Genomic DNA, 15,641 nt, shown 5'->3' on the forward strand with positions numbered 1-15,641 from the left:
CGGATTGCAAACTTTTTTATCTTTCAAAGCGATTTAAAAGTGCTTCGCTGTATTAAATGCATTTTATAACGGGCATAGTAAAAAGATCCCACCATAGTAAATGGAGCAGTATACAGATAAAATATTGACGAAAGATTACCCCACGCCAGTCGACGCAATTATACCAGTATAAAATCAAATATTTAATATACTAGCTGACCCGACAGACATTGTCCTGTCTTAACTATGTATGCACGCGCACATTCTGTCGATCGCTGACAGTTATTTCAAACCACTGACAGTTATGTAAAATTAATATTGTCGTTAAGTTTTATTAAATTTTCTAATTTTCCGCTCAATTTTTTGAATTTTTTCTTTCATAAGAACCTTCTCCTGACAATAACAAACACAATAAAAAAATAGTGACATCGGTCCAGCCGTTCACGCGTGATGGCGCGACTAAGCGAAATAGCGATTCGTTTTTATATATATAGATATGCCGAATGCCGATCCCGGAAAGCGACACATTTAGATTGGCCACTATGTGATTTGGCGGGTTTTATAAGTTATGTATAGTGTCGCTATCCTTTCGGATAAATACTCTACCAGCAAATTCAGTTTTTACCCATACTCTATACTATTATGTAAAACTGAAGAGTTTGTTTGTTTGAATTCGCTAATCACAGGAACTACTGGCTCGAAATAAGAAAATATTTTAGTGTTGGATAGCCTATTTATCGAAGGAGGCTATAGGCTATATGGCATCACTACATGACTAATAGGAGTGGAGTATCAATGAAAAATGTTGCAAAAACAGGAAAATTATTTCTTCAACGTTTCCGTCGGATGCGCAGCGTAAACGCTTAATATTACGAAATAATAGTATATGACGGTATTATTCTCCTTAAAAAGTTCAAAAAAATATATAATAACAAAATCCCCGCCGTATCAATTTGCCTGTATGAACGTGATAGTTTGATAATAAAAAATCTGCTTTTAGTAGCCCATCCGTGTTTTAAAAGGATTTAAAAGCACTCTAATCTAATAGTTTCAGATCAACAATGCACAAACCGTGCCCCTATTATCATTATTTGCGCTACGTAATAAAAGTTAATTGCTCGGCAATTCCCAACGAAGCCGCCATGCTACTATAATGGACGAACCCTAAAACATATTATAAAGCTTTTAGCTGCGTGCTAAGCCTAAAATAATTTGCAGAAATATTTTCAATCCGGTTAGAATATTTGGCTTTTTGATGCCGACATTGACGGCCTTTTCAAACTAGGTGACCGTCCGCCCAAGGACAATTCTTGTGCGCACGATCTCCACATCGAATGCACGCCCATGCATGAGGGGACATTTATCGCAGCCCTGGGCACTTAATAATAATATCAGCCCTGAAATAATTAATATATACTATCCCACTGTTGGGCACGGGCCTCCTCTACTACAGAGAGGGAATAGGCCTTAGTCCAACACGCTGGCCTAGTGCGGGTTGGTAGACTTCACCCACCCTGGAAAATTTCTAATAGAGAATTTCTCAGGTATGCAGGTTTCCTCACGATGTTTTCCTTCACCGTTAAAGCAAGCGATAATTTACAAAGAATACACACATAATTTTTTTTTAAAAGTCAGAGGTGTGTGCCCTTGGGATTTGAACCTGCGGACATTCGTCTCGGCAGTCCGTTCCACAACCAACTAGGCTATCGCCGCTTAAATAAATAGTCAAATGTGTATCCCTCATAGTTGTAAGTTCACATTGAGACCTATGAGGGATTCGCAAACATTTCCTTTCCTTCTCCGCTCCGCCCGTCCTAAGATGGTTGCTTTTCCTTCCTCAACTCGTTCTTTCAAATCTTCCTCTCCTAAACTTCTTCCAGGGCCCTGCAGTCGTAACCCCATGGTAGATCAACATACCGTTTGCAAATATATATATTTGACTATAGGATCTGTACGCAAAGCAGAAACTAGGCGACCGCCTAAAGTCTCCCATTTAAACCAGTGGCCACGCGTGAGATTCTACTGAGGGTCTTGGGTCAACATCGTGTTAACTAACGCATCTGAAGCACTTACCAGTGGCGAAGTATGAAGTTTTCCGAAAGGTAACCCGATATAGCATATATATAGCATATAGGTTCTAATATATGAAATTATAAATCGGCGACCATTTTTTGCTTCCACACGGGATATTAGGTTGGCTAAGGCCGCTATTGGATATAACTAATAGTCAGTCTATAAAATTATTTTAATATACGAGTTTTAAAACTTATAGATTGAACTTTAATATTAAATTCCTTACGAATGCACAGAGCAGAGAAAACTTATGAATTCGATTACACTCGCTTTTCAATGTTCGCTAACATGTTACTAGTTTCCAGCTATAGTCGCTTATCGCGCATCGTCAGTGGTGGGACAAGACCTTTATTACAGACCATTTACAAACTTTATGTCCCCCCCCCCTTATGTTCAGAATTTCTGCGACTCTTCAATATACCTAAAAAATGTTTAATATGTGCTAAGAATATTTTTTGCGGATACATTGTGAATTTTCTATTAACACTCGAAAGCTATAACGAACGGACGTATAAAGTATTAAGACCGGAAAGGGCGAGATAAGCTGAAATATATTTCTAATGGAGTATCGAAGTGTAAAAGAAATATCGCTAAAATGTAGCATTATAGCAAAAATTATATCGAATCCACTGCGTCTAGACTCTTAACTAAGCAAAAACATTTGGCTCGGAGGCTGTGTGCTCTTTAGAAAAAAAGTTGTTTTTGTTTTGTTCTTATAAAAAAGCAATCAGAAGTATAAATAGTTTTATTCCAATGTACAATTGTAAATTAAGGACACAAACTTTTACTTCTTTACCTCTCTATTTGTACGTGCTATTAAATTGTGTTCTTTAACTGTTAATAAATAAATAAAAAAACTGGTTTGATATAATAAAATTAATGCATTTAAAATTGTGTTCCAATTCAAACTGAGCCATGATAACAAGGCATCTATGACGAGCGCAATCATTTGTAATTATGAGTTGCAGATAACGTTTCTGTTTATACGGTTATAGATGGAACCGTAATTACCTAACACCGTTCTCTAAACATAACTGTAAGAGGACGCGCTGGACAGAAACCGGTGGAGGCAGATCATCCGCTACAGATGCAACTCTGATGCTGACCACGATCCTCAGATATGAGGGACCGACTAGAAAGAGAGAGAGATAGAACCCTCATTAAACTAGCAAACTCGTCATTACGTCAAAATTTGAAAAAGTGTCATGGCTGTTGATAACTAAATTTTACGAAGCCAATGCGAGATTTTTTTCTAAATTGCTGAAAAGTTTGACCCTTGTTATGGGGAATAGATTGTTTAGACTCTGAGGCAACGCTTTTGTTTTATAGAGCGCTGGCTAGCCTCATTCATTTAATATTATTACCAAAAACAATCAAAACTGTTGTTTTTATATTATACTTTTATTTTTGAACTTTTCGTTTTATTTAATGTAAGGAATATCTCGCCAAATAGTTTTGACGACCTCTGAGCGATTCAGTCGCGACAGTAGCTATTCCCGACATTAGTTCAAAGTAAATCATTAAACAATTTTAACTAGATAATATTGGACTGTGATTTCATCGTAGGATGATTTTAAACGTAGGCTATAAGTAGAAATAAACAATTCAGCCCCTTATAATAAAAAAAAATATTATTAGTTAAAATACCCATTGCCTAATTAGTTTCTTATATAATACCAGCCTTCTATTATATACTGACCACTTCTGGGCACGGGACTCTTCTACTACTGACAGGGTTTAAGCCTTATTTCACCACGTTGGCCTAGTGTGGGTTGGTTGACTTCACATACCCTCAAAATTCTTAAGAGGAACTCTCAAGAATGTAAAGTTTCGTCACGATGGTTTCCTTCACCATTAAAGTGAATGGATAATATAAACGTATCTTCGAAAAGTCAGTTGTGTTTTTAACCTCTGGACCATTGCCTACTAAGCTATCATTCTAACTACATTCTTAATCCTAATATATAATCACAGTGGCTTACTTGGTGGGTAGTTCAGGTAGCTGATATCGGTGTAGACAGCGAAGGGAGACGCGCAAGCGATCGAGATGATCCACAAGATGAGGATGATGCGAGAGGCTCTGGTCAGCCCGGCCATGGCGTACAGGTGGAGGGGATGGCAGATAGCCAAGTACCGCTCCAGGGAGAACGCCGATATTGTCAGCACTGATACGTATGTTGCCCTGGTAAAGAAAAAACAAGAAAATTTGTATTTTATAAGATATTTTTAAAGCATAAAATAATAAACAGATAAAAGGTATAAGGTGTTGGCAGACGACATTACAAATGTGAAAAAATTTTGCTACATTCCCTCCTATGATGTGATGGGGGCGAGCCTATCGCCATATCGAGCACAAATCCAGACTCCAGACTAATACAAATAGAAAAACACAATTTACTTTGCCCGACACGGGGTTCAAACCCGACACAGACTTACCGCAATAAGCCATCAACAATTTACACAAAGAGTTATAAATTTCTACTATTTTTAATGGCCTTAAAAAATATATAATTTCTTATGTTTACACGAACGCTAAACATTGAAATATAATTTTTATATTATAGGTTCGAAGACTAAAAGCATTTAATAAAGTAGTATTATGTTAAAGGCTAAAGGATTAAGTAAAAATACAAATGAACACAATAAATTGGAAGTAATCCATTATTCCATTTTAAATTAGTCTCAGAACTACCAGTCCAATTGCATTTTCCATTCAGACGACGTCGCCACGATTAGAAAAGGCAGTAAGTCCATTGCACATTTTTCTTTAGACACTAATTAAGAATTTGAAATGTCAGTATCGACACATTTTCTAATGATATTATAACTCAGTACTTTTTTAGTAAAATGCCACCAAACGTGGATGTAGGTCAACTTCGTGAGCTAGGGAAATGTCAGTGATTTTTTGGCACAAGCCGGCAAGCGAGCAAGTCAAGTATTACTTATGTAATCTGGATCCATAAATGCAATACTACAATCGTCACATATTGTCGGCGACAGTACATTACTACGTTTTCTACTACTAAGCAGCAGTGTGTATTCACTGTTGTGTTCCGGTTTGAAGGACATTGTAGCCAGAGTAACTACTGGACATAATAAGACTTAACATCTCATATCTAAGGATGGCGAGCGCAGTAGAATACCGAACAATACTTGTAATTCAAGGTGTTGGATGTTGTTTTTACTGTTTATGGGCGGTCGTATCACTTATCATGAGGCAAACGGTAACCTCGTCTCGTAATTCAAAACAATAAAAAAATACTAATATTGAAACAAAACTGCAAATATACATGTGAACATTGAAACAAAATAGTTTAAAGAATACAGAATGTACTCAAGAATTAAAAATATTCTATCTTGTTTAATCCAAGAGCTTAAACGTTAAGCAAGGACATAGTGCAGTTTTAGACATAAATCTTGCTTAACGCCGTAGCTAAGTTCTAGAAAAGTCTTGTAAACACTTAGTACTAACTAAAATGTATTGTTTGTTCGTTTTAGAACACAACCTTCGAAGTTGTATACACTTATGATATGAATTAGTTCAGAGAGAATTTCTGATCCCTCGGGAATTATTGGCCGTTTCTAAATATAATAAAAAATTAACACGCCGATGTCTTTACATTACTGATATTGAAGAAAACCTAATATGGGAAATTCTTATTAGAACAAAAGAAGCCAAAAGAACAGTTTTTTAGAATTTTGTTTGTCTTTATATTTGTACATGCATCATGCAAACAATATTGCATGAAATGGGATGCTGTTTTCACCGATGTATGGCTAGAGGTTTAACTTAAAACATAGGCTCCTTTTTTTCCCGGGAAGGAGGGGAATTTTAATTCCGTCAAACTTATTGACGCGGTCGCAGCCGCTAGCAAAATCTAAATTATACTATATATAAAGCTGAAAAGTTTGTTTGTTTGAAAGCGCTAAAGATAGTCAAAGGCAAAAGATAGTCAGTAAATATATCTATAATAATAATATCAGCCCTGTATTATATACTCGCCCACTGCTGAGCACGGGCCTCCTCTACTACTGAGAAGGATTAGGCCTTAGTCCACCACGCTGGCCTAATGCGGATTGGCAGACTTCACACACCTTCGAATTTCCTATAGAGAACTTTTCAGATGTGCAGGTTTCCTCACGATGTTTTCCTTCACCGTTAAAGCGAACGATAAATTCACAAAGAATACACACATGATTTTTTTTTAGAAAAGTCAGAGGTGTGTGCCCTTGGGATTTGAACCTGCGGACATTCGTCTCGGCAGTCCGTTCCATACCCAACTAGGCTATCGCCACTTATACAAATATATCTAACAAACAATATTTGTTTACAAATACATAACAAACTACTCTTATTCTTTTAACATAGGAATATATTTCGGAACTGACGATACATTAATATATTTATATTTGTTATACACTTCCTCGGCTTAGTGGTTACAATATAGTCCATTGACTGCGAAAGCCTGGAACCGACTCGAGGTCGGAATACATTGTGGTTTCTAACACGATTTGGCTGCGACTAGAAAACACTCTTTGTATCCCGAACTAATAAATTTTATTCGGATGAGCTAGATAAAATCTTTTTTATATACAAGAAATTGGCCCTATGCATCTGATGGTAAACGGAGTAGGCTTCAGATAGTACTGACTGTTGAGAGACGATTACCCATCGCTAGTCGACACAATTATGCCGGCCTATTTAACCGGTCATACACAGGCTAATGACCGACCGCGACACACTTACGTGGGCCGATATTATACAAAATAGAAATACAAATAATTTATTCTCACAACACCGTGACACAAACGATTACAAACAAAATGAGGAAATTATAATAACAAAACAAATATGACGATTTTATTTGCGGATTTTACTTGTGTAAGGTGGTCTCTATCAGAGCGGATAATAAATATCTTATCACTAATTAAAAATTTGAGCCACGAAAACACATTAGGAAAAAGTATGAAACAACCTTAGCTCGATCAATTTTATATGGATAGCAACCATCGTACTCAAGGTGTTAAATTCCGCCATAGTGGCCCACGTGTGTCGCGTTCTGGGATCAGCCTGTGTATATCCGGTTCAATAGGCCGGCATAATTATGGCGACTGGCGAGGACTAGTCATCTCTCGTCAGTCGACATTCTATTGAAACCCCTCCACTTACCATCAGATGCAGTGAGGTCACTTGTGCCTTAACAGAAAATAAAAAAATCGTAGTTCCATGTTTTTTGTAACAGCATCCATGACTTGGCTATCTTGTTAGTAGTTAAAAGTAATGTATTCAGAAAAAACTTGGCGATATTACCCTATTAAATTTTTATGTCCAAATTTAGGTAACGTTGGCCTACGAAAAGGGAATGAGCAATAACTTTTCTAATTTTTATTACAAAAATCTTAAACTTGGTAATTTAAAATGTGTTTTATACATCAGACTTATTTATTGCTGTAATTATTAAAATTTCACATAAATTTTTACATTTAAAACACCTTGACAGCATTTCGTTCCATGATATGAAAGGAAGCGAGGCTTTTTTCTTTTTATTGCTTTGAATGACGAGATGAGTTGACCGTTCGCCTGATGGTAAGCGATACGACCGCCCATAAACTGTAGAAACACCATCCACCACCTTGAATCACAAAGTATTGTTTGGTATTTCACTGCGTTTGTCATCTTAAGACATGAGGTGTTAAATCTTATTATGTCTAGTAGTTACACTGGCTACAATAACCTTCAAACAGGAACACAGTATTGAGTACACACTGCTGCTTGGCGACAGAAATAGACATTGCGGTGGTACCTACCCAGGCGGACTCTCACATATGAGTAACCTACCATCAGTATCTTTTCGCCATATCGGGCACAAATTCCAGACCCCGGCCTGATTCTGTGTAGAAAATCCCAATATTACTTTGTCCGACCCGGGTATTGAACCCAAAACCTTAGCACTGCAGTCGTATCACAATACAACTACGCCACCATTTAAAAAATTGAAATAAATTTAAAAGCACCCTATACAAATAAATACTTTCAAAGTAAGTAAATATTAAAACGTGGTAGATTGTACTTCAACTTTAATATATTAACCTAGTAATATTCTGATCCATGTATCGTGACCTCGCTGAACTGAACCTCAAACCAGTGAGATGATAGTACATGTTTAGCGTTCAATGTTGAGGTTGCATAGCCAAACACAAAGCCTTTTTATAATATTGTATGAATTGGCAGTAGTGGCGAAGGTTTCACATAACTCGATTCCTGCCGGCTTCCTTTGCGTAAGTCATGTAAAGTATAATTATCATTGGAACGGTTTGAACCGCATTTATGCATATTAGTAGTACATAATATATATTGGAGCAGCGATAGTTTAGTTGGGTGTGGAACGGATTGCGAAGACGAAAGTCCGCAGATTCAAAACGTAAGGGCACACACCTCTGAGTTTTCTAAAAAAATATGTGTGCTTCTTTGTGAATTATCACTTGCTTTAACGGTGAAGGAAAACATCGTGAGGAAACCTGCACACCTGAGAAATTCTCTATAAGAATTTCGAGGGTATGTGAAGTCTACCAATCCGCACTAGTCCAGCGTGGTGGACTAAGGCCTAATACTTCTCAGTAGTAGAGGAGGCCCGTGTCCAACAGTATATAATACAGGGCTGATGATGATGATGAACATAATATATTGTGTTAAGTTCCCTTTCGGAAAATCTCACCACTGACTGGTAGCATAATAGTATTTCAATTATTGTATTTAGAACGATTAACAATATACTGTTGTTACTAAGCGCTGTGTGCTGTCTTGTTACGGTTGTGTTCTGACGTGCAATATACTAGAAATATACAGGGTCATTTTGACATTGCGTTACTAAATGAAACCACACACTCGTCTTTACCTTTGTGGACATTGTGCCAAAAATCATCCATGAGTAATGAATATTTTCACCAAAAATTCTGGTTTTAGTTTTCTGATTTTTTGATCATTTTGTAGTTCAATGCGAATATGGCGTGTGCGTGAGTGTATTTCTGACTGAAATTATGATGTTGCCACTGCGATCAGTTCTTAGAGTAATAGTAATTGCATTAGGGCGCGTAATATTCAAATTACTTTTTATTAATATTTATTTTGTTCGAAATATACACTTTTTTATTTTACATCTACTTACGGCTCAAGTAACTTAATGTAAAGTGTTATTTCCTAGTAGACAAGTATGTGGTTTCATTTATTAAGTCGATGTCAAAATGACCCTGTATACGTTGTTATTCTATTAAAGATCTAGTTTGCTTTCACTCTCTAATCACGCTAATTCGGCTGTGTCTCACACACCTCTCAACATAAATTAGAAAGTTTCATCAAATACGAAGTTCTCCAATGCCTCCATTTCCTTATAATAAAGCAAATGATCTTAACCCGGACATTATTTAAGTTTTATCGACCGTTAAGGAAGCCTTCCGTAACATTGTGACAATAAGGGCTTGATTAATGTCACAAGTTCTTACTGTCTTTAGAGTTTATGGTTTCCTGTAAATCAAAGAAATTGCGTGTCGTCGCTAATTAACTTTGTTCATTTTGTACATGATCAAAGGAGATTAGAGAAAGATATGAAAGGTAGAATCTATGTAGCTATTGTCTATTTCTGCAGCTATCCAACATTTTAAAACTGTAAAATAGGCTATCGGACTCATTTTTGTTCTTTGCTGTTATCAAATATTCACGTTATACAAATTATATTTGCACATTGCAATATTTGAAATATGAATTACTGGCTCATTTTTTAACCATATTTAATACACTTTTCTTAGAATGGTTTCTTTTTCGGATTATTTACCCTTACATATAGAATAATGTACAAAATAATCCCCCTATGGTTGCTTAAATTACTACATAACACAACGGTTCTACGCACGTACCCTGAGTCGTATCACGGATCACTGATCGAGATGCCTCCGCGATGCAACATCTTCTCAGCACTCGTCCATGGAGACGACTTACCGAATAGATTGATAATGTTCAGCGATTTCTACTAACAACACGTGAGTCTGTTGTTATCTACAATATAGACTACTTTTTATTCTAGAAACAGATATAACTCTGATCGAATCGCGAGAAGAAACTAATATAAACATTAAATTAATACAAACAATTTCCTACCTTCACAAAATCTTTATCAATAGAGGCTTGGTTGAGACCACAATCAATAGGAACAGTAAATACTAGTTCGGACAAGACTGACGATTAGGCAATCTTGTGGCCAGTGCCCTTTTTGTATTCTGAGTGGAACCTTCGTGACCCGACCCAGTTTTCTCATTTATCAACCTTGGCTGTGATTAAATTCCGTTGTAGGAAACAGTGTTCAATAAAAAAAACGTTTAACATTGTTTGTGTTTCCAATAGAAAGAGAGATAGACTGTTTTTCGCACCCGTAGATGACCTAACTCAAAATAGGCGATTTGTGGAAAACGAATAAAAAGACTTGACTACAATATAGAAGGCAGTGAATTGGGCGGTCGTCGGAACTGAGAATCAGTGTTTCTATTCTATAATTTTGTCTTTTTTTTCGTCAAAGAGTTATAGAGCATGCTTTGGAAAATGTTGACTTAGGTCACTTAGTTCTAGGGCTGCGTTCTATATCTGACTAAATATTTCCACATTAATATGTGATGAACAAACTTTGTACGCCTTTTTAAGCACAGTGAGGTTTGGCATAATTAAAGTTTATAATATGGAGAAGAACAAAATTGAATTGAGGTCGATTTTGAACTAATGGGCGACGGCTAGAATATATAAATGGTTGAGAGAGACATGGTATTATAGTCAATAGTAGTCTAGTTCTAGAAATTGATTATTCGACTCTTTGTAGCTCATATAAAAATATACTGCCTGGGACGTTGTGTTACGTTACATTTACAGAGCTGAGGTTTCGGGTTCGATCCCCTTGTCGGGCAAAGTGGATTTTTTTACTCAGTATCAGCCCCAGAACTTGTGCCCGATATGGCAATAATCTCACCCCAAATCACATGAATACGGTAAAAATTGGGTGCACCTGTTACGCCTCTGCCTACCCCTTCGGGAATAAAAGGCGTGAATGTAGATATAAATTTATTCTCTATCTACAGTAATCAATTTTCACAGTTCTCTTTCATAATAGTACAGCTGTTTTTGACTGTGGACCCGAAACAAACAAATAAGTTTATTCAATCCCTACTTACTCTTGTTCTCAAGGATAAAACCCACACGATACTAAGTATTTTTTCGCCAAAAACCATAAAAGCTTTATCCGATTTGTAAATGGAAATGACGTATATCTCATATCTCAGATTACACAGCCACTAAGCTGGTATATATTATGTAATCGTCTAAAGAAGCAAACACGGCTACGCCCGCGATAATATTAAAAAAAACTTGTCCTAGTCCCGTGTGGAAGGTAAAGTAAAATATAAGTAAGTTTTTGATATTGTCTTACTAAACTTCAAAATTATCTTGTTTAAAATAATACTTTACAATGAGTTACTCGAGCTATAGATGCAAATAAAAAGTAAAGTTTTCGCACAAAATAAATATCAATAAAAAGTAATTATAATTTCTAATAATAATAATAATGAAAACGTTTATTGCCAAAATTAAAACTATTACAGAAATTAAAAAAATAAAAACAAAACAATCTTACAAATAAAAATGGCAAAAGGAAGTGGCTCAGCTAACTGCTGTCTGAGCTGTGAAACTCAGCCAGCGCTGGTTTTCAGCCACTCCTGGCCCCTTTGGTGTTAGGCGGGGTTAGGACTAACTGCTCCTCCATTCGTTTTTAAACTGCTTAGGTCTAATAATATCGTTTAAAATTATCTTTAACAAACATAAATCCATAATCTCATTCGTTTATACGCCCTAATGCCACTAAGAGAACTCATCACAGCGGCAAAATCACACTTTCAATCAGAAATATACTTACGCACACGCCATTTTCGCATTAAATTATAAGGATCAAACGATTCGAAAAGTAATTTAGGGGTTTTTGGCAAAAATAATCGTTTTTCATTGATAATTTTTGGTACAATATTGGCAAAAGTAAAGACGAGTATCTCGTTTCTTGTAGTAACGCAATGTCAAAATTATCCTGTATAAATGTATAGACCTACTTAATTATCAAATAAAATTTGATTTAAGCCCCATAAAAATGTTTAAATATCTGGAGAAGTAAAAATGTTGAAATTAAAATTGAAATCGTTCAAAAGTGCCATTTTGTAATGTACGATAATTGTTTGCAACTGTTTTAATTATACTTGCAGAGATTATGTCTTGATCTAGTCTAAGCCCAACATTACCTAATCTTCAGCCTTACTTATAAAAAAATCACAGCTATACTAAGTTAAAACACAAATTTACTCGATCAGCTGTAAGTGAAAACCCGCCATCTTGCCTTTGAATAAGGTTTAAACTAATAACCGGTGATGTTTTTGACAGCTATTTAAGCAATTCTTAACCACCTCTTAACGCTAAACTAAGTAAGACTGCCTAACTATAAAAACACCGAACGTTCCATTATCGACCAAACATAAAATCACAATGTGAGTTAGCAACAAAATTAGTTCCTAGGTTTTAACTAAACTGACCTACATGCCGCGACACAGTTTCCAACTGAATTAAATCGGCCAAGTTTGCTACAAAACATAAAAGCACCTATTCCCGATCCTACAGAATGGACTTCGCTAGTCACGTCGATGCTATTTAGACGGGCTTTCGAGACTCTAAACACCTATTTTTAAATAGACTCTTTAAGATAATCTAGGTTTGACAAGTCTTACGAAGGTTGGAAAAATTCAATTAAGTTGGATAATAGACCTAATTTATGTGGGAGTATTCTTCTTCATTGGTGTAGCTAGGGATTTTCTGTAGTAGTTGGCGGAAGCAAAAAAAGCACGCAGATTTCAACAAAGAGCCCACATGCAAGGCCTTTGTAAGCCTGAGACATTTTCTTGGGTGAGCAAAGACGTTTCTAGGTTGGGTGCTTGCCTAACCTTGTTTTCCCCTAACTATGCCTATGTCTTTCTTGGTAGATAACCAACTGTACGAAAACTGCTACAGTATTAATGGGTTTTAATAGGTTATTTTAAGGCCATGAAAAAGTACTGCTAAAAAGCACCTGATGGTAAGTGTAGTGGGGACCATATAGTGTATTAATTAATGGGAGATGTTTATCTCTCGCTAGTGTTCACAATTACGCCGGCCTGTTAGAAACCGGACATTATCAAGCTAATCTCGGAACGCGACATACTTACATGGGTCACTAATGCAAATATCCTATCAAGCTAATGATTTGTACCTATGTACTTACGCTTCAGATATTAACGCTCTGAGCTTGCAGAACACGATGCCAAGGCTGTATGGGTACTGATGCCAATACACCGACAGATCGTTTGGGAGACCTGAAACAAAAGACTTACGATATAATAAATATATGTGGGAATATTTAACCTAAAAGGTTTTACTCTGTTTGAGCTGGTTGGTTATAAAATATAATGAATTTTAGGTGGAATTCGGACATATGAAGAAAAGAAAATGTGTAACAATTAAATTGTACAGAAGTTCGCTATTTTCCAATTTTAACATTCCATATAATATGTCTTTATTCGTATTGACGCTAAATTACGTAGCCGAATTTTGAAACTACCATCAGTACTTCTAATAGTCAAGATTTTGACTATTAGAAGACCAGTTTTGTATTTAGATTACTAGTACCATTTCCTTGCAGCTCGGCCTACCCAAAAAAATAAAGGGCCTGAGTCACAACTTCTGAATAAATGCTATTCATCACAAAAATAAAGCCGGCAAAATACAAAAAGACACCCCTAATCTATGGTACCACATTAATTGTAATCAAATGAGTACTATCTACATTAACTGTGTAATGAAAACTATCAAATCCAAACTTGAAACTTGTAACACGTGCCGTTAAAATAATAAACATTTTTCCCAAATGACTCTCTGAAAGAATAAATACGCTTGTTAGGTTTTGGCGTCGTTCCAATTTACATCACGTTCTTTAGAAAACGCCTTTTTTAATACAAACTATGGATTCTCAAGTTAATAGTCAAAGTTAGTGAGTGAAAAAAGGTTAAACCTTTTAAGCTTTTGATCCTTTAACAACAGACTGATCACAATAATTTGAATATTCAGTCAGGAATAATGTAGATTGGTATTAGTAAAAACTATTTTAATAATTATTTAATAGTTCTTGACTTTTGTACATTCAAACAAACAAACTCTTCAGCTTTATACATTAATAAATAGATACAAAAGTAAAACTTCGGAGTAAACATTTTAAATATAGCCTTTGGCACTCAGGAATAAAGTTGATTCGTAGTAGTAAAAACCGTTTCAAAATAATTTAGTTCTTGACTTTTGCACGTCCAAACAAACAAACTCTTCAGCTTTATATATTAGTAAATAGATACATAAACGTTGATTACATAAGTAATTCGAGTGAGCAAAATGATTAAGAAATTTAATAATTAAGTTAGTATAAATTTAATAATTACATACATTTAGTATTATTCCACATGACAAAAAGTATCTGGTTTCCATTCAAACATGTTCTGTTGCGTGGCGAAGATGCTTACGTAGTCAATTATAATTACAACCAATTAAAATTTTCGTCTAAGTATATTATCGACAAAAAGAAATTAATTTGTACAGCAACCTTTGATTTATAATGTTCTTGTAAATTTGTAATCCTATATATTATAATGCGTAACATACTGACGGAAATTATTTATTAGACGGCAATGACGAAAGGTATACATAACACGATTCCTACCGGCTTGCTTTTGTAAACTTGTAAAATTTTACTTCCATGAGCAATAATTATTATACAGTACCTAATAAAGTGTAGGCTTCCATTATTTACGTCTTACCTTTTGATATATCTACACTGTCACCGTTTGATGGTGGTAAGATATATTTTATATCGGCACGGATAGCAATCATCGTAGACAAGGTACTAAAACACGCTATAGTGGCTCATGTGTGTCGCGTTCCGGGATCGGCTTGTGTATATTCGGTTCTAACAGGCCGGCATAATTGTGTCGACTGTCGAGAGGTAATCATCTCTCGTCAGTCGACATTCTATTAGATACTACTCCACTTACCATCAGCGTAGTGAGGTCACTTTGCTTTAACCATAATTTAAAAAAAAGAAAAAAAAACACCAATAAATGATCCCAATCTCAAATCTTTGTTCTGATAGTTTATTTTTGAGATAGATCGAAAAAGCGATTGGGATTGTTTATTCAAAATGGCGGTGAAGAAACTTATGCCTCAGGGAATTTTCTTTTTTTATTCCTTAAATTCTTTGTTATTCTATGATAGATGACTGTCCTTCAAGGCTCTGACTGATGATTAGTCCCTTGTCCGTTGGGATATTTTGTGGGCGCGCGCTCGAATATTCGAAAGTTTTAGTTTTATTTATTTAATAAGATATACCAACAGTTTACATATCCTTCAGTCTAGAAAACATTGTAAGTAAACAATTTGCTTACACAAATAGGTATTTTTTTTAACAAAAAACTAGATACTTTTATTGCTTTAGCCTCGC

The 15,641-nt window shown here is 35.6% G+C and overlaps 1 protein-coding gene across 1 annotated transcript in view; it reads right to left on the reverse strand.

Annotated features, from left to right (window-relative positions):
• The window catches only part of LOC115446012 (neuropeptides capa receptor), a 76,816-nt gene that overhangs the window by 43,654 nt on the left and 17,521 nt on the right, over window positions 1-15,641 (reverse strand). The window contains exons 2-3 of the mRNA XM_030172592.1: window positions 13,383-13,473; window positions 4,035-4,234 (exon numbers count right to left, since the gene is read on the reverse strand). Of these exons, the coding sequence (XP_030028452.1) occupies window positions 4,035-4,234; window positions 13,383-13,473 (291 nt within the window). The remainder of the gene's footprint in view (window positions 1-4,034; window positions 4,235-13,382; window positions 13,474-15,641) is intronic.

This window comes from Manduca sexta, chromosome 7 (assembly GCF_014839805.1).
Source record: "Manduca sexta isolate Smith_Timp_Sample1 chromosome 7, JHU_Msex_v1.0, whole genome shotgun sequence".
Lineage (NCBI taxonomy): Eukaryota > Metazoa > Arthropoda > Insecta > Lepidoptera > Sphingidae > Manduca > Manduca sexta.